At 26.9% G+C, this 19,296-nt stretch overlaps 3 protein-coding genes across 3 annotated transcripts; all 3 read right to left on the bottom strand.

Moving 5' to 3' along the window:
- Positions 1–108: 108 nt before the first annotated feature.
- LOC130673962 (acylphosphatase-2) lies at positions 109–4,374 on the bottom strand. Its single transcript, XM_057479174.1, has 3 exons — positions 4,103–4,374; positions 3,547–3,673; positions 109–318 (listed from the first exon to the last, which is right to left on the bottom strand). Exons 1-3 carry the CDS (start codon positions 4,173–4,175, stop codon positions 204–206), a joined length of 315 nt encoding a protein of 104 aa, XP_057335157.1. The 5' UTR covers positions 4,176–4,374; the 3' UTR covers positions 109–203.
- A 1,233-nt stretch (positions 4,375–5,607) lies between these two features.
- Positions 5,608–12,162, bottom strand: LOC130673960 (uncharacterized). Its single transcript, XM_057479172.1, has 4 exons — positions 11,072–12,162; positions 10,235–10,387; positions 6,679–7,029; positions 5,608–6,013 (listed from the first exon to the last, which is right to left on the bottom strand). Exons 1-4 carry the CDS (start codon positions 11,660–11,662, stop codon positions 5,855–5,857), a joined length of 1,254 nt encoding a protein of 417 aa, XP_057335155.1. The 5' UTR covers positions 11,663–12,162; the 3' UTR covers positions 5,608–5,854.
- Positions 12,163–15,061: 2,899 nt separating this feature from the next.
- LOC130673961 (uncharacterized) lies at positions 15,062–18,408 on the bottom strand. The gene is made up of 5 exons (XM_057479173.1): positions 18,004–18,408; positions 16,372–16,696; positions 16,136–16,311; positions 15,274–15,521; positions 15,062–15,196 (listed from the first exon to the last, which is right to left on the bottom strand). Exons 2-4 carry the CDS (start codon positions 16,615–16,617, stop codon positions 15,284–15,286), a joined length of 660 nt encoding a protein of 219 aa, XP_057335156.1. The 5' UTR covers positions 16,618–16,696; positions 18,004–18,408; the 3' UTR covers positions 15,062–15,196; positions 15,274–15,283.
- Between the last annotated feature and the right edge of the window lie 888 nt (positions 18,409–19,296).

Here is a 19,296-nt window from a genome sequence, read left to right as displayed (position 1 = left end):
ATAATCGTTTCGCTAAAATAGATACAAAGGAAGAAATTGTCCCTTTTTATCCTGGACGTTCGGTAAAATATTTTTAATCTCTATGATATTGTAAATATATTTAGTATCTTATATTATTAATAATTATTAAATTAATAATAAATTAAAAAAATAATTCATGGATGAGTTATAAGTAATAATTAATCGATAGTAAAAATCAAAAATCAAAAACGTATTCCAAAATCTCGGTACGATGTCCTTCTGATTGTTTCCCAATTCGTGAATTCTGTATGATGAATTTGACATCCTGGGCTGCCGACAGTCGTCAGCCAATGGGCCCTGCAATAATTTTTAAATAATTCAATTTTTTATTTTTTATTTTTTATTTTTGTAAAAACTCCATTCCGGATTTAAACCGCAATCTTGTCGCGTCATTTCCAAACTTAATTTAAAAAAAAAATTTCTATTAACCCGTCAGCACTCCCGTGATTTTTAGTGTCTCGCTTGCGCGACAGCGACATCCTATAAGTTGAATAGTGTCCAGTAAGCAAAATGATCATAACGAAAGTGCTGACGGGTTAATAATTTTTTTAAACAATTTATAAAATAATCTATATTATGGAGAGAATAAGGAAAATTTTATTCCCGTCATATCTATATAACCGGGAATTAAATTGTAACAGTTCAAAATTTAAAAACTTTTTCAATTATACACTAGTTATGAAAATTAAGGAATATTAAAAAAATTTCAAATTTTAAAGTGATTTTCAACTTGTAACTCGAAAGAAAATGGTCATACGACAAAAACAAAAAAGGCAAATTGTAGCTTCAAGTGTCTAGTTTTCTGATCTGGTCTTTGAATTTTTTTATTATGTGTGGTTCCGGAGTAATCCTAAGAAAACTATCGAAAAAGAAACTAACCAAATTTTTGTTCATCTTAAAAACGGTCTTCGAGCTTCAATAAATTTTTTTCGATAATTATGATTGATTTTTTATTGCTCCGGAACCGTAGATAATAAAAAAATTTTAAGACCCAGATCAGAAAACTAGACACTTGAAGCTACAGTTTGACTTTTTGTTTTTATTGTACGACCATTTTTCTTCGAGTTACAAACTGTTAAAATTACCAAAAAATTGAAATATTTTTAATATCCCTTATTTTTTGTAACCAGTGTATTTTGAATTTATTTAAATCATAAAATTTCTTATTAAATATTTTAACTTAGACAGTTTTAACATCGAATAATCAAAAGTAGGCAATATTTATTTATTTTATTGCCATTTTTTATGGTTTCTCGCATGATTTAATTATCAAATTTAATTATTAAAAATGAAAATATAATAAAAACTTTGAATATCTAAATGATACAAATAAAATTTCTAAATCAGAGAAAAATGTGAAAAACTTTACTGGGAAACCGAGAAATGTCAGGGAATTTTGAAATAATTTCTTTGTGGCCACCCTGCTTTTCATACTTTAAACTCTTTGTTATTGCCAAGTATTGAGTGAAACAAAAGTTATTTATATCTTTCGCAATACATTTAAATTAGGCGCGAAAAAAAAAGACGATCGTATTTATCTTCTCTAAATAAATTAATACTTTAATTATTTTATCATTGAATACAGCTAAATATCACTAATATATCATGCCATGTCTCTATGATAATAATCAATGATTTTATAAAATTACGGGCACAAAAATTTAAACAAACTCTGAGATTAGATACTGGATTTTTTTCGTATCAATAAAAGACAATAGCCTTTTGATAAACCCACGAAATCCAATCAGTTTTTTGTATTTTTCATCGTAGTTGATATACTTTAGAAAAAAAAAAAAACGTATCGATGACTTACAAAAACAATTAGATCGTGTAGATTTTTTTTTTTAAATCCTATAATTAATACAATTTTTGAAATCGATTGGTTTGCGAATTAATGATAACATCTGAAAGTAAATTGTCAATACCTTCATAAACGAGTAAATCAAATTTACTAAATTTGGTATACTCGAGCAGTCATGTAGTGACTGTGGGTTGCTCGTTCAAATTATTTCCTTCATTAATCAAAAATTTTTATTCTTTAATTTGAAGAAAAAAGTTCCAATTTTTTTAAAAACTATTCGAGATTCGAACCGCGATCTTGCCGCGTCAAATCTAAACTCAGTTTTTTTTATAAAAAAAATTTTCTATTCATAATTTTTCCAAACGATTTATAAAATAATGAAAATTGTTTTATCAATTAATCAAAAATTAATATTTTAATTAAGAAAAAAAATTAATATTTCTTTTTTTAATTTTTTTAAAAACTCCATTCGAGATTTGAACCGCGATCTTGCCGCGTCACTTCCAAACTCTAAATTTTTCTCATAAAAAAAACTTGCTATTAATAATTTTTCCGAGCAATCTATAAAATTATCAAAATTATTTTCTTAATTAATGAAGACCTTTTTTTTTTTAATCAACAAAAATCAAAATCAATTTTTTTTAAAAAAACTACTTCGGGATTCGAACCGCGATCTTGCCGCGTCGCTTCCAATTTTTAATTTTTCTCATAAAAAAAATTTTCTATTAATAGTTTTTCCAAACAATTTACAAAACAATCAAAATTATTTTCGTAATTAATCAAGAATTCGTGTTTTTCAATTAAAAAAAAAAAAATCCTCTGTCTCATTAAGACGCGATAGAAAATTATAATTAGCAACAAATCAGACCAACTCGATTTATTTTTATTCCGCTGGTTGTTCTGGCCCCGCGAAAAAAACAAAATAGACAAACAATGTTACACATATAACACTAGATAGTAATTAATTGAAAAATTTTCCGCGGCAATTCAAGCCAAAATAATAAAATAAACATATAAATATTAACTCCTCATCAATTGTTCTTTAAATAATTATTTAAAGATAATTATGTTATCGCAACTTCCTTTTGATTATTTGCCAGTTTATTTATTTATTGTTTATTTATAATTAAAACATTTTAATTTCAACCTTGAAAATTTTTACCCGTGCCGCGGAAATAATTATTTGCGTTTTAAATTCAAATACGCGGTTGCAATCACAGCGGTTACGATGTTTATTAATTATTAATTATTGAAATAACTAATAAACAAAATTAATTACGACTTAATAAGAATGATTACTTAATTAAAGATAATTTAAAGCCAGTGACCTAATGGCCAAAGGCATTTTGGGACCGAGGTCAAATTCAACGAATACAAATCTTGACGTACTAGTGTCATTACAATTTACTGTTGATATACATTATTTGCAATATATGTAATCATTCTAATAGTCATAATATATCAAGGTAAAATCATATATATAAATATATACTACTTTATATTAAATAAATATATATAAAGAAAATCAGAAAAATGTTTCAATAAAGTAATTTATCGATAATTTAAAATATCTCGACAACTATTGGTCGTGTGAAAAATTTTACGGATATCATTTTTGTAGGGAATTTAATTTCCTACAAATAAGTATTCATTTATTTTCGACGTATTTTTATTAGTTGTGGAGATAAAAGTAGAAAAGAGAAAAAAAATTTTTTTTTACTTACATTTGATCGACATATGGTTTAGGTCCTTGCATTTTTCCTAAAATACTACCGGTTTTACTGTTTTTTACCCAGCCGACAATTCCGAGTGATCTACATAAATCACGTGTATATTTTGTAAAGTAACAGCCTGAAATTTATTTTAAAAAATTACGAATATTTTCAACTAAATTTCAAAAAGTAAATTCGAATGACAAATAAATGATTCCAGCGTCTAAACTATCAGATCTAGATAAAAATTTATAAGGACTTTTTTTATTGACAATTAAATTTTCTACAAAATTTATTCTTATCATTTTTTTTAAATTTTTGATATGTAAGTCAGAACATTAATTTGAAGTTTAAAAGAATATCATTTATTTTTTTATTAAAGTTTTTGAATATTTTTAAAAAATTTTTTGCATGTGAAAAATTAAATTTAAATGAAAATTGACAAGAATACTTTTTGTAGACAATGAAATTGTCTATAAAAATGTAAATAATAAAATTTTTTGTATCTCCAATAGTTTAGCCGGAATTTAAAAAACATTGAAAATTAGGATAGTGGAAATAAACTTACCCTGAACTTTTCCGAATACTTCAAACTCAACAGAAGCAAGTGGTGCATTTGCAATAGGATCGTCACTAGCCATAATTAGGTAATTTTCCTTTTTATGACTGCAACTATCCCTCAATGCTTTACCGAATAGAAAACGATCAATTTTTAAATTATTTTTATTTGAATAAATAAATATGTTATTTTATTTAATTAACAAAACAAATATCTTCCTGTATATCTTATTTATTATTTTATAAATTAAAATCGTAAGTCAGCGTCTCACCTTAAGTGTCGATGCGTACTGATTTTGTGTCGTACGAGATCTACAAGTCGCCCCAAATAGATTCCCCACTAGCGGTCATAGGGCCAACAGGCCATTGACGATCGATTGCCAATCAATTGTTCGTCATCCAAGTTTCGAACTTTTTTTTTTTTACTTTTATTATTAATATTTCGGTAAATAAATCATTTTACACTCTTATTTCATTATTGATTAATTTTTATAAAAAAATTAAATTTTTAATTTTCAAATTTTGGCGCCCAATTTTTTTTAAAACTGATTTTGAAAATTTTTAATGTCTAATTGTTTTTTACCAGATAAACAGATACTAGAGATCGTGAAAACTTAAAGCTGATAATATTTACGCGTTAAATTGCAATTTTAATCCACGCTGAAATTTTGCCCCGCGACTTCTAGCGTAATTTTACGGTTCAAAAACTCCTCGTTCAAATATGGTGATGTGACCACTCATTTTACTCAGAATCGTGAGCTCTAGAAAGTTATCACCTTCAATATTTAAAAAATCTAAAATTTAAAAATGGCGCCCAAAAATTTCGATTACCTGGTTTTCAAAATTCTTAGTGTCCTAGTGGTTAAATAATCTAGAAACACATACTAGGAACCATAAAATTCCATATCAAATAATAATAACTTTCCAAATTATGTTTTTTACCCGCACTTAAATTTTGCCCCGCGGCGCCCAGCGTAATTTTGCAGCTCAAAAACTTCTCGTTTAAACATAGTCATGTGACCACTCATCCTACTCAGCATCTCGAGCTCTTTCAAGTTATCAGCCCCGAAATAAAAAAAATTTTAATTTTAAAATGGCGCTAAATTTAAAAATAAAATTTTTAAATTCATTTAAATTTGAAGGCCGGTAAAAAAACAGTAATAATATAAGAAAAAATTGAGTAGGTAAATTTCAGTGTCATTGTTTGAGTCTATTAAAAACAGGGCACGAGGTCAGTTGTTAATAGTCATTTGCATTATATTTTTAAACACTTCCCTATTCATCTATTGTTATACCATCAACTCTTACTTAATTAATAATTACCGAACGGTAAACTTTAAATAATTGTTCGTACAACAACAAAAAAACTACTCAGGATACTGGGGAGGACAAGACACGAAGAAGGTTACGGTTAAATTTACTTCCACATTATTATCTGTACTTCATTTTGTGTCGAATAATTGTCATTATTATTCAAGGTTCAATTTTTGTTTCATTTTTTTTACTCAAATTTTTATCATTTTTATATTTATTAATATTAAGTTAAAGAATTTTTTTATATACATGACTCATCAAATTTCTAACAATAAATATATAAGATATGTATTATATATATATTTTTTTTAGTTAATTTGTAAATTATTAGCTTACGTAAAATGAAAAAATCCATTTCACACACTTGTGACCTCACTTGATATTTACACTCACTTCACTTTCAGTTTTTAAAACATTTTTTGTTTTTCTTTTTTGAATTTTTTTTTTTTTACCCCTGGGGATCTTGGGAAGGTATCACTGTCGGAAGGGTTGTACAGTTTATAAGTGCTCCACTTTCTATGTCTTTTCCGTTGTTGTCATTGCAAGCGTAGTCGCGGGATATGTTCACTAGATTTCGACGCCGTGCTTCTTTCTTTTCGCGTTCAACCTGAAAAATTATTATTTTTTTTTATTTTTACTTGTTGGTCAAAGTATGGGCATGTGGGTACTCGTTTAACTCAGAATCAAGATATTTATTAAATAAAAATTACAAATTTTCAAAAAATTCCACTAATCAAATTTAAAAAATTATCATTTTTTTTTGTATTTTAACTTCTATTGGTTAAAGTATGGGCATGTGGGTACTCGTTTAACTCAGAATCAAGATATTTATTAAATAAAAATTACAAATTTTCAAAAAATTCCACTAATCAAATTTAAAAAATTATCATTTTTTTTTGTATTTTAACTTCTATTGGTTAAAGTATGGGCATGTGGGTACTCGTTTAACTCAGAATCAAAGTATCTGTTATAGAAAAATGGCAAATTTCCCTAAAATTCCACTAATTAAATTTTCAAAATTATAATTTTTTTTTTTATTTTTTATTTTAACTTCTGTTGGTCAAAGTATGAGCATGTGTGTAATCGTTAAACTCAGAATCAAAGTATCTATTAAATAAAAAATTACAAAATTTCCTAAAATTCCACTCATTAAATTAAAAAAAATTTTATTTTTTTTTTTTTTAAATATAGTGATGTGGGTACTCATTTAACTCAGCGTAAAGATTTCTACAAGAAAATGAAAAAAAAAAATAATTTTTCAATTTAATTTACCTTGAAAAATAATCGCAAATAATGACATGGGAAGATAACACACCGTCCTTCCTCTTCTTCAGCATCAATATAAACTCCTCGTACCAAAATAGAGTTACTACAATTTAGTAATCCTAAAAACACAAAACAGCCGACGTGTGTAATCCAACACGAGAGTTCTGGATCCTCTGGAATGAACCACAAGTCCAGCATACTCCAAATTCCTCTCCACACATTAACAGTTCCAATGAAACTCAGCAGTAAAAATGCATCTGCTGCCAATAGTCTCGCTAGTCCTTGTAATCTGCTACAAGCGTAACGCATTACCGGTTGCAAACAAAATGTCACTGCAACTATCACATATCCAATTATCTGAAACAAGTACCAACTATACTTTAATTACAAATATCTCTTAAACTATTGAATTTACAATGAAAATAGCAGAATACTTTTTTATAGATAATTGAATTTTATAAAAAAAAGTATTCTATAAAAATTTCATTATCTCAAATATTTAAAAAGTTATCGCCAGTAAAAGTGACCGATAATAATTTATATAAATCAGTAATTTAATTTTCTTAATCTTAAATCATGATTATCATTAAAAATATGAATCTGGCAAAAAAAATGATTGATTACTTTGTTGTAGAGAATTAAATTTCCTACAAAAAATTTCATTACAATGATTACTGTATCTTCAAAAGTACGATAGATATCGGCGATTAAAGATTTACGATAAATTTATAAAATCAATGCGGAATAAAAATGATGATAAAAAAAAAAGGAGAGAGTTTTGTTGACTGCTGCGAGAATTTTCGAGAGATTGAACCTTGAAGACATTGACGCTCGGTCAAGTGCACTGGATCAAGTTCAATGCGTCCATTCATAAAGTTAATAGTTCTCTATACAGTAATGGCTAAATACATAACATAACATAACAAGAAAGAGATGGAAGTTTATTGCAAAGAGAATAGAGGAGATAGATAAAGAGAAGAAGAGAGGAGGAGGATGATAATCGAGGAGATATACAAGAATCCAGTAGTGAATTAACCTACTTAAATGATCTCTATTACTTAATCATCTCAGTAAACCTTGCTTTTATATATCCAAGTAATCTCCTTTGCTCTTAACTTAAAATATACGATTTTTTTAACACTTTATTCATCAGTGAATCACTTATTTTTTTTAAATATTCCCGCGAAAAAAATTAAAAAATTATTATTTATAATATTTTTACTTTTTTTACTGATATCTCTTAAACTATCGATTGTATTAAAAAATATAAAGAGATCAAATTTTTAGGAAATTCAATTTCCTATCAAAAATAAATCAGTGAAAATTTTCATATTTGTAATGGGGACCGAGATATAAGCAGTTTAAGTATGGAAAATAATAAATTTTTAGTTGACGTAATTGCAGTAGACTTTAATTTTAAATATTTAATAAAATATCAGTGGTACGAAAAAATTTGCAGGGACAAAATTTACAGAGAATTGAATTTCCTTTAAAAAGTTATTGGTGATAATTAACATATCTTTGATAAATTAAAAGATATTTAATTTTTAAAAGTCGTGGAAAAAAATTTTAGTGATTTTTAAAAAATACTTGTTAGTTTTTTTTTTATATTTTTATGCTAAAATTTTTTTAATACATGAAATTTATGCCCTATCCGGAAGAATCTATTAAAATACTCTCTGAGTTATTTTCTGGCACGTGGGTGTCTTCCGGTTGGTATTATCGTACAACATAAAGTAATGTCACGTGTCGCATTTAATGTGGCTTCAAAAATAAATAAATTTTTAAAATTACCGCCAGTAATTTTGATTTTTAATTACTGAGATTTCATTCTTTTTTAGACTCAGCAATTTTTAAACTGGAAATTACTCTATAAAGTTATTTAATAAAAAAAATCTATGACCTAGTACAAACAATTTTAAGTACTGGGAGTAAAATAATATACGGGTCAGTACGTGTGCCTTTACAATTGTATGATTGGAGAATATTCAATTATATAATCGATTCTTCAGTCACTTACTCATAAAATCAGTCATACAAATAACACATATATATTTATCATTTTTCTCTAGGTGTATATGTTTTGTTTTCGAGCCTTAAATCATTTTTTTTCTACAATTAAAATTCAAATTTTTTAATACTTAAATAGTGAAATTTACGCAGAATTTAATAAACTACAGGATAAAATTTTCTTGAATAGTAAATTTAATTTTGATGATGGAAGAGTGACATTTGAATAGTACCTGGGTTTTAAAGAATATCTACACCAAAATGGCGGTGAATTCAAAATGTCCGTCAACGTTTTTAAATTTTTACTGGAAGCCCGCGTAAAATTTAAAAAATAATTCTTTAGTCACTTACTCACAAAATCAGTCATACAAATAACATATATATATTTATTATTTTTCTATAGTTACATATTTTTTTCTTCCGAGCCTCAAACTATTTTTTTGCACAATTTAGATTCAAATTTTTCTATACTTACATAGTGTAATTTACGCAGAATTTAATAAACTACAAGATAAAATTTATTCAAATACTAAAACTTAATTTTGAAGATAACAAAATTTCGTGACAGTAGAGCACTACCTCTCCGCTTCGCGTTCGAGGTGTGCAAAATGACATAAGTATTCTCTGGGATTACGATAATATTTACAACAAAATGGCGGTGCTTTCAAAATGTCCGACAACGATTTTAAAAATTTACAAGAAGCCCGCGTAAAATTTAAAAAAAGAATTCTTCAGTTACTACTAATAAAAATAACATATATACTATTTTAAGCCTTGAATTATTTTTTTTTTTAAATGAAAATTAAAATTTTCCATCACTTTCATTGTTAAATTCACGTCGAATAAACTACAAGATAAAAATTTTAAAAATACCAAAATTTAATTTTGAAGATAAAAAATGAAGAAATTTATATAATTATATTTTTTATTTATTTTAATTGTTGCAATCTTAACTGTATAACTTCCATTTTCTACAGTTTTTATTCTTTACATATTTTACATTACATAGTCTTTAGGTTACGTTGCAAGCAATTTAAAGTTCCTATTTTCTTTGAATAAATATTTTATATATATTTTTAACAAACTACTGTAAACTTTTTCGGACTATGTTTCCTGGCCATTTTTTTTCTTTTTCTATTCCATATAACTTCATTATTAGCTATCTGTTCCCATTTCTGTTTCCATATTTTTTTTGCAATCACGGAGTGTTTTTAGTGGGCAAGAATGCAGACAGGTGACAGTCTGGTGGCTCCATGGAACGAATCCCACAGGTCAATGCATTATATCAACTTGTGAAAAATAATTCATTTGCTCTCTGTGGGATTCGAACCTGAGCCTGGCCAGTGCTTGAGTTCGAAGACAAGAGGGTTATCCACTCGATCACAAGTACTGGTTTTATTAAGAAATTTATATTATCTGGATTAAAAATAATATCGACAACGAAATGGCGGTGATTTCAAAATGTCCGTCAACTTTTTAAAATTGTCACTAAAAGCCCGCGTAAAATTTGAAAAATATAAAAACTTGTGATATAAATTTGAAATTAAATTACCAGAGAACAAATTGATGAGTATTCACGATTATCTGGAAATAAATGCAAGTCCAATAGGACCCATATTCCCCGCCATACAAATACCACCAGAGTCCCGACGATTCCCACACTGAATGCGCAGTCCAGAACGTACAGGGTCCAATCTCTTGTATTCTGCAATTTAAATAAAGTTAATAAATAAAATAAAATAGCCGTGATTTTTTTCTTGTAAATAAATTTATAAATTTTAATTTAATTACAACAGACAATTAAAAATAGTAGATTAGATAGGATTTTATTTAAACGCCAGATCACAATCAGATTAACGATAAAAAAGTAAAATATAAACATGATAAATTTGACTGAAGTCTAATGGACGACATTAATTTTACAAATATAACAATAATAATAAATTACAATGTGATACTATGACTGATTAGTTAATGTATTTCCCCAGTATTTATCACAATATTATTGTTTTCATAAATTTACATTAAGATTTAATATCTTATCACCATTTCACCGGTATCTTTGCTAATATCTTCTAAACTATTGATTCTACGGAAAATTTCACTGTTTACTTTTTTGTAGATTGTTAAATTTTCTACAAAAAATATATATGTGATTTTTTATATATATTTAATATTTTGAAAGATATCAGCAGTTCAAACAAAAAGAAAATAATTCACTAAAAGTTTCCCACAATTATTTCAATGATTAATTACGATTATCTGATAAACTATCAATTTTACAAAAAATTACAAAGAGACAAAACTTTTAGAGGACAAAATTTCCTACAAAAAAGTATTAGAACTTTTCGATGTATCTCTAATAGTTTGTGATAAAACATGAACTTACGTCGATTCTAAACATTGTCGGGACTTCAAAGTATCCGGGATGGGAGTCAAGACTGAGTGAAAAAGGTGGCGCCGAAATATTTCTGATTCCTTTCATCAGACCTAGTGCTATCAGTGCTACTGCAGTGGTAGCAATAACAGTATTAGGATTTTGCTCAGTGTAAAGATGCAAAACGTGCCAGCCTCCTCGCCAGGCATTGACGCAGCAGAAACCGAATATCGCGGTATAGATCCGCGACCCGAAATAATACAACAGTCGGTGTTTGTCAGGATGTAAAAAGTCATTTAAAAAATGTTGTATTACATTAAAAAAAAATAAACCACCATAGCCGAGAATCATTGAGGTCGCGTTGCTCCAAAATGGGTCTTCTGGATAAATATAAGTATCACTAAGACTCCAAGTTCCTCTCCAGTAGCCAACTACTGCTGGTGCTGCGACAAATGCTGAAAATATTGCGTCCAATATTGTCAGCACTGAGTAATGAAGATTGTAACGCTGGGTCACAGGACGATGGTCCCGGGTCACTGATGACACTCCAGTTGTCGTTGTTCGTAATTCGACCATTCTCCAGTCTTGCTCATCAAAGCTCATTTCCCAATTTATTCAACAATTTATTTATTTTATTTATTATCAATTAATATTTTGTTTTATTATTGGATTAATTAATTAAAAAATTCCATTGTTATTTTAAAATTTTTTTTAGTAATAACTAAGAAATTTTAATTGCGATTATAATTTTTTTGAGCAATTTAGATACGTCTATCATTTTTTATTGTCTTCTTCAAACAGGATTAAGTGATTTAAGTGAGTCGGTTGTTTAGACATTTGAATTTATTTTTTTTGTGGGAGTGTAATTTGTTTTATTTTTGTTTTCAACAATTCATTGGTAATTTTTTTGAGCAATTAATAATTACACTCGGATGTAATTTTTTCATTACAGTTTCGTAACTTTTTTTTATTATAATATTACTCTTAAGTAAAATTTTTCGGAGTAATTAGTAATTACTTTAATGTAATTTATTAAGCAATGAAAAATTTTTATGTAGAAAATTACACCTGGGTGTAATTATATAGTAATTACTAATTACACTTTTTATTTTTTATATAAATAATTACATTTAAAAATTTAATTACTCAAAGTAATTATAAATTAAACTTTTGAGTTTTTTTTTGAAAAATTACACTTGTAATTTTTTCCGAGTAATTCGTAATTACTCTGAAAAATTTAAAAAAATTTCATTGCCTAATTACTCTAGTAATAAAAAAAATGAGTATTTACAAATTTATACCCATGACTAATAAAAATTACACTTCTGTGGTGTAATTAAATCAAAACCAATTAATTAATTAACAAAATTACTTCTTACTTGACTCACTTTTCAGTAACTTAACATTAAAAATTATCAAAAAATTTCTATTACAAATAATTACACTCCTCTTAAATTACTCATAAAATCTAAAAATATTTTTTTTATTTATTTACAAAATAACAATTATAAATTTGTTAATTACTTTAATTACACTCAAATAATTTTAATTTCCATTACTCAAAATTTTTTTTTTCCAATAAATTATCATTTTTAAAATTACAATTTTTTAAAAATAAATTTAATTTTTTTTAAATTTAAACACTTCACATTCACAATAATTTTTTCCCTCCGTTAAAAAAAAAAAAAATGTTTAAAAAAAAAAAAAATAAAAAAAATGATTTTGATTTTGAAACAATTGGGTATTGGTAACCAGGTCGAGCAACGAGTGAATGAGTACTGGATCCCTTCGGCAAGTGCTATCTTTTATCAGGCTTAACCGTACCAAGCTACCACGGGGCTACAACCAATACTAGTACTAATACTAATACTCATATTCATCTTAAACACTAACTTTAGTAGTAGTACCGGGTATAAATGTATGTGTCAATGGATTGTCATTATTCGTGTACTCACATACGCAATATTATTACTGTTACTATTACTATTACTAACTACAAGTACAGATACTCGTTACACTGGAGTTAATACACACCGGGAAAAAAAATATTTATAGAGGGAGATGGACATTATTTATAAAATTGTTGTAACAAGTGAGATACTGAGAGACGTTCCCCTTCATTGTATCTTTAATTACGATTTAAATCTCCCACCAGCACCACGAAATCCCTTACTAGTTAATTAACGCACACGCAGTTATCATTTATTTTAAATAATCCTCTCTTTTTATCTTATCTGACGGACTAAGATTATTTATTATTCAAATTTACCGGACTCGGTAAGGCAGGTCTTTAACCCATCATCGGAGGGTAATTGCGTCGAAAGTCGGTAACTGAAGATCACTTCTGTTGCCGATAGAAATTGAGTGGGTCGGTAAATAAATTATTTGAGGTTATGGCCATTGGAATAGAGATATCACCGAAAATATGAGAGATAGGGCAATTTTTGTGGAATAATTTTTTTTAGAGAATTTAATTTTCTGTAAAAAAGTATTCTGTAAAATTTTCTGAAAAATTGATAGTTTAAAAGATATTTTGAATAGAAGATTTATTTATTTACAAAGAAATCGAAAATTTCATTATTTTGAAATTTGGATCGTCCATATTTTTAAAATTATAAGAAATAGGGGCGGGGGAGGGGAAAAACATGTTACCCTCAAAAATCAGGTGTTAGTCGAAAAATATCAATGACTTTTCCCTGTTTAGAAAATGTCATAGAATCCAATAGATTCTCATAAATTCCCATGGAGATTTTATAAGAATGAATGAGTTCTATGAGAAGTGCTATAGTTAAGTATTCGCTATGAGTGTGACTGCAGCGCCAGACAAAATATGAACTACGGGAGGCTGTCAGAGTATGTTTTTATACGTATGTCAATAGCAAGAAACATAAAAATAAATAAATATTATAAATAATAGTAAAAATAAAAGTTATAAAAAATATGTGACAGTTTTATAGTAATTACAGTTTTGTTTTTTAGTTAAACGAATCAACAACAAGTAAGTATAATGATAAAAAATAAAAAATAATGCAGTAAACATTTGGGTTAAGTTGTTTGAAATTCATATCAAAGTCAAAAAATAATACTAAGGAAAAAATCAAAATGAAAAATAATTGATTAAATAGTTATCTAGATGTAATATATAAATATTTATTTAATTATAATTTAGTAATAATAGCCTCTCGTAACGCCGAAAGTAACCACTGCAAACGCTTCAGTCGATTTAATTTCCCCTACCATGGCTTCACTCAGAGCGAATAGGGTCTTATACATACAGCTACAAGAATCTATTGGATTTTTTAAGCAGAGTTGTTTTATGATAAAAACTATTAAAATTTTTTTTTCATTTATTGTATCCAATAATTTTGTGAAATGTTATTTTTCTTACGTAAATTATTTTGAAAAAATTTTATTTAATATCCAGAAATTTTTTTTCACCTTTTCAGAGGGTACCCTATTTTGCCCACAAAAGTGAATTTTTTTTCGTAAAGTCAGCTGGAAATTTTTTCTATTTATTCTGAATATTATTAAAAAAAAAGTATTCATCGTATTTGAGTCCTCGAAATCTTAGTATTTCCTTCTTATCCCCCCTCCCCCCTACGTAAAATCAACATGAATACTTGATTGTAGAGAATTAAATTATCTATAAAAAAGTATTCATTGAAATTCATTGCAAAATCCATAGTTTGAAAGATATCTTGGTAAGTTTCTGTGATAAAATATTTATAAATAAAAAAAGTAAAAAAATCAATTTAATAGCAAAATAAAAAAAAGGTTTTTAAATAATAAAACACCTTGAAAAATAATGAGTGGCATTTCCTGTCGATAAAAACCCGTGTCTTTGTATAACAATAATAATCAGACGCTTTTTGTCACTCAATTAAGCTCGAGTTTCAACAATCTTCTCACCTTGGTCTGTCGTTACACTCAATTTTTTATCAATTTACTTATTTAATTTTTTTTTATACCCATTTAAATAACAAACATAAAGCACTTACCTTACGATACCTCGTAGGAAATTTAAATATATAGTTTGGTATGTCTGCGACAATAATAAACGGCGGCGCCAATAAATTTCTACTGGATCGAAGGACCAAAAGTATGACGATAAATAAAATAGTCACTGCTGAAATGGACCTTTTAATAAAGAAAGTACTATTATTACTTTTTTCTTAATGACTCATAGTTTCTAATAATAATAATCGATTAGTTACTTATTGATTATTACCAATCGTTTTCACCCATGATTGAATTCAAGACAATCCATCCGCCACGCCACTGCATGTTGCAAGTCACGCTGAATATATACGTGTATAATAATCGAATCAAATGGTAGCCAGCGCGTCCAATTGGATTTGAATCGCGCCAAATAACCGCGAATTGATAATGAAATAGTTCGCGTAACAAAACAAATTTTAGGTGCAATCCTGTCCCGATTATAAAACAAATTAGTCCTGAAAATCTGAAACGGAAAATTCAAATTTACGTAATTCGGGTTTTAATTTATGGAATCAGATGAAATAAAAAATATTTCAAAGCTCAAAGTTTTGAGTAAAATATGCAATAATTTTTTTTTTTTGGCAAAAACAAAATTTTTATCAAAAATTTTGGGTCGAAATTCGGATAAAAATTTTGAAGTTTTTTACAGAAAAAAAATTGAGAATTTTTTTTTGAGATTTCGAGTGTTTTAGTGAAAGTAAAAATTGAAAAAAAAAAAGAATTCCATTCACATTTTTTTAAATATACTTAATATCTTTGAAAATCGATTATTTTATATCTCATTAAACAAAAAGCAATTACTGAATATCGATTATTTTTTTACGATACTTATCATAAATCAATGTCATCTTTGATTATTTATTATTGTAGTACTTCATTAAATTAATGATAAAAATAAAAGTTATAAATAAAATAAATTTTGTAAATTTAAAAAAAAATTCATTGGTGAATATCTTACAAAACATCAATCCTATAAAAAAATTTAAAGAACCAATTTTGTAGAGAATTTCGTTTTCTACAAAAAATATATGTGCAAAATTTCCTCTGTTACATAAGCAATTAACAAAAACCACTTACGGTAATTGGTAGAAATCCATCAGCGTCCAAACACCTCTCCAATGCCCAATAACAAGAGGCCCAATTACCAAAATCGAAACAATCGCGTCCACAATTGATAGCGAGTGTTTTTTTTCTAATTTATTTGGTAAAATTTTTACAATTTTTTCTTCACAATTTTTTTCTTCCGAACCTTTCTAATTATTATAATTTTATAATTAATTATCTAGTAATTAATCAACAAATATAATACTTACATGCGTTGAAAAATTTTTTTTAAATTTATACGTAAATATATTTAATTCCACTTCCTCTTTTTCTTTTTCTTTGTCTTCTTTAACTCGTCCTTTAATTTTACCTGTTTCTTCTTTACTTTGATTAATTAATTCATCATTTATTTCTTCTCCAGATTTATTTAATTCACTTTTACTGTCAATTTCCGTATTTGTCGATAAATTTAATGGATAATTATCAAAACTCGTTAATTCTTTATTTTTATTCATTTTTATTTTATTTTTAAATTTTATTGCACTTGGAAATTTTTTTTTTAATTAATTAATTTTTTTTTCTGATCTTGTCAATCTTGAAAGTAAAATTGTACTAACGATAATATTAAATATGAAATCATCTGGATTTGAAATAAATCAACAAAGTGTTGAAGGATCGAGTGGGTGGAAGAGGGAGGGAAGATTAGATGAAAAAAAAAGAAATTTGTATTTACGCTTGCGCGTTTTATTAAAAATTTTTATTATTTAAATTGACTGTAATTTATTCGTAATTATGTTTAAATGTTAACTATTCATACTTACATATTTATATGTTTTAATTACTGCATTATTTATTAATTAAATATGGAGTCGACTATAAATGGATACAAATTAATCAGATAAGAGTTTTTTTTTTTTCTTGTTAATCAGGATAATAAAATTTGAATTTCAAATTTAAATATTGTGGACTAACGGAAGGGATTTACAACAAAATGCTAAGGATACTTTTTTTTTTTAAATTTAATTTACTATAAAAATGTCCCTAAGAATTTTTTTTATACAATTGATAGCTGATGAGTTAATTGATAATTAAAAGTTTTAGTTATGTATTAAGACAGGAAGTGAATTAAATTAGTTTAAGTTTGTAATGATTTTCCTGAAGGATTCGAATTACGAAAATTACCATAATTTGCATTAATTTACGGTATTCGGAAGAATTATGGGTTTTTGCATTAAAATACGGTTCTTTAGTGAAATATAAGATTTTTTGGAGCAAAAGCCCGGTATTTTTACCGCAAATTTGCAGTCAATGCGGTAATTTACCGTAAAAATGGCAAGTCTGTGATATTTTATCGTAAAGTGAAGTACTCTACTGCAAAAACTGTATAAAGGCATACGGTGCAGCATCTAGACGCGAGCGATTGAAGATTATTTTTGAATATGTAAATAATCAGTATCCGGATATCGCGTGTTACTTATACAGAAAAAAAAGATTTCTTGGTGCAAGAAAATTTTTTCTCACCTCAAAAAATTCTTTCTCGCCCCAAGATAATTTTTGTTTTCGATTCATAATGCGACAAACTTCTTAGGTCAAGTAAAAATTTTCTTAGAGCGAGATAAAATTTTTCGCGCCAAAACATCCTTTTTTTCTGTGTAGAGTCTGTATCTAGTGTTATTCATGAAAGAGTGAATTAAGTTGTTGAATCAATTAATGATGTTTATTTATTTTAATGATAAGTTGAAACTGTGTACTTGAAAATCAATTTTTCATATTGATAATTAGTTGAGTTATAAAGATCAACATTTATAAGTCTTACAAATATGAAAATGTTTGTTACTAAATTAATAAAGATGTTAATTAATTTCTAAAGATATTTTTGAATAAACAATTGTTTTTTTTACTTCTATTTTTTCCGGGATCCATTTTTTGCAAATTATCTCTGATAAAGTTTTTTGAAATCCCGCATTATTTTCTAGTTACTTTCATTTTAATGTCAAGATCTTGAAATCGATATGAACATTATTTTTTTATATTATACACCATACACCATAAAATTAATCATTACACATTACACACTTCACTACCCTATTGGTTACGTGCGCTTACGTATACTACTATAGAAATAAACGTGTATTGTGTATACGAATGTTCCGCGAAAATTTCCGGTCCGCTTTCTTAGTGGCGCTGTCATGCATATATACTAGGGTGATTCGTTTTGAACGACTATTTTTTTTTTTCACTCCCACTTGAAAATATTGTTATAGACATTGAAAAAAAAATTCCCTGCAAGTTTCGGCCCTTAATTTTAATTTTAAGTACTTTATATTTGATTTTGAAGTTTTCCCATTTGAAATACATAGGAAAGTTGGGATTTTTTTTTTAATTCTCTATAACTCAGCCGCATTTCGAGTTATCGGGTCGCCGTTTGTGGCATTTTGTAGGCAATTTGATACTCTTCAAAAGTCTCCTTAATAGTTTTACTCGGACTCTAATTGTTTTTTCTGTATTGGTTTTGAACATAATTTTTTTAATAATAATTTGGGTTTTTAGTTGATATTAACTAAATTTGGGATTTTAGTAATTTTGTAAATAAAATATTTGTCAAAAAATTTCACCAAATGCTATTTCATTTCAACTTTAAATCAGTAAATAATTTTCCTTTCATCAATTTAATCCAGTCATTAAAATCAGAAGGGGTCAAATTGATGAACTTCGGAAAAATTTTTGACAAATATTTTATTTAAAAAATTACTAAAATCCCTCAATCACGTGAACGGAGAACTTAAGCCACTTAACTAAGAGGACCTTTTTTGTAGCGAATAAAATTTCCTAAAAAATCGTTATCTGCACTTTTTCTGTAAATTTCGTGATTTAGTTAATATCAACTAAAAACCCAAATTATTATTAAAAAAATTATGTTCAAAACCAATACAGAAAAAACAATTAGAGTCCGAGTAAAACTATTAAGGAGACTTTTGAAGAGTATCAAATTGCCTACAAAATCCCGCAAACGGCGACCCGATAACTCGAAATTCGGCTGAGTTATAGAGAATTAAAAAAAAAATCCCAACTTTCCTATGTATTTTAAATGGGAAAACTTCAAAATCAAATATAAAGTACTTAAAATTAAAATTAAGGGCTGAAACTTGCAGGGAATTTTTTTTTCAATGTCTATAACAATATTTTCAAGTGGG

The sequence above is a fragment of the Microplitis mediator genome, chromosome 8 (assembly GCF_029852145.1).
Source record: "Microplitis mediator isolate UGA2020A chromosome 8, iyMicMedi2.1, whole genome shotgun sequence".
NCBI classification, from domain to species: Eukaryota; Metazoa; Arthropoda; class Insecta; order Hymenoptera; family Braconidae; genus Microplitis; species Microplitis mediator.
This window is presented reverse-complemented; position numbering and strand designations above follow the sequence as displayed.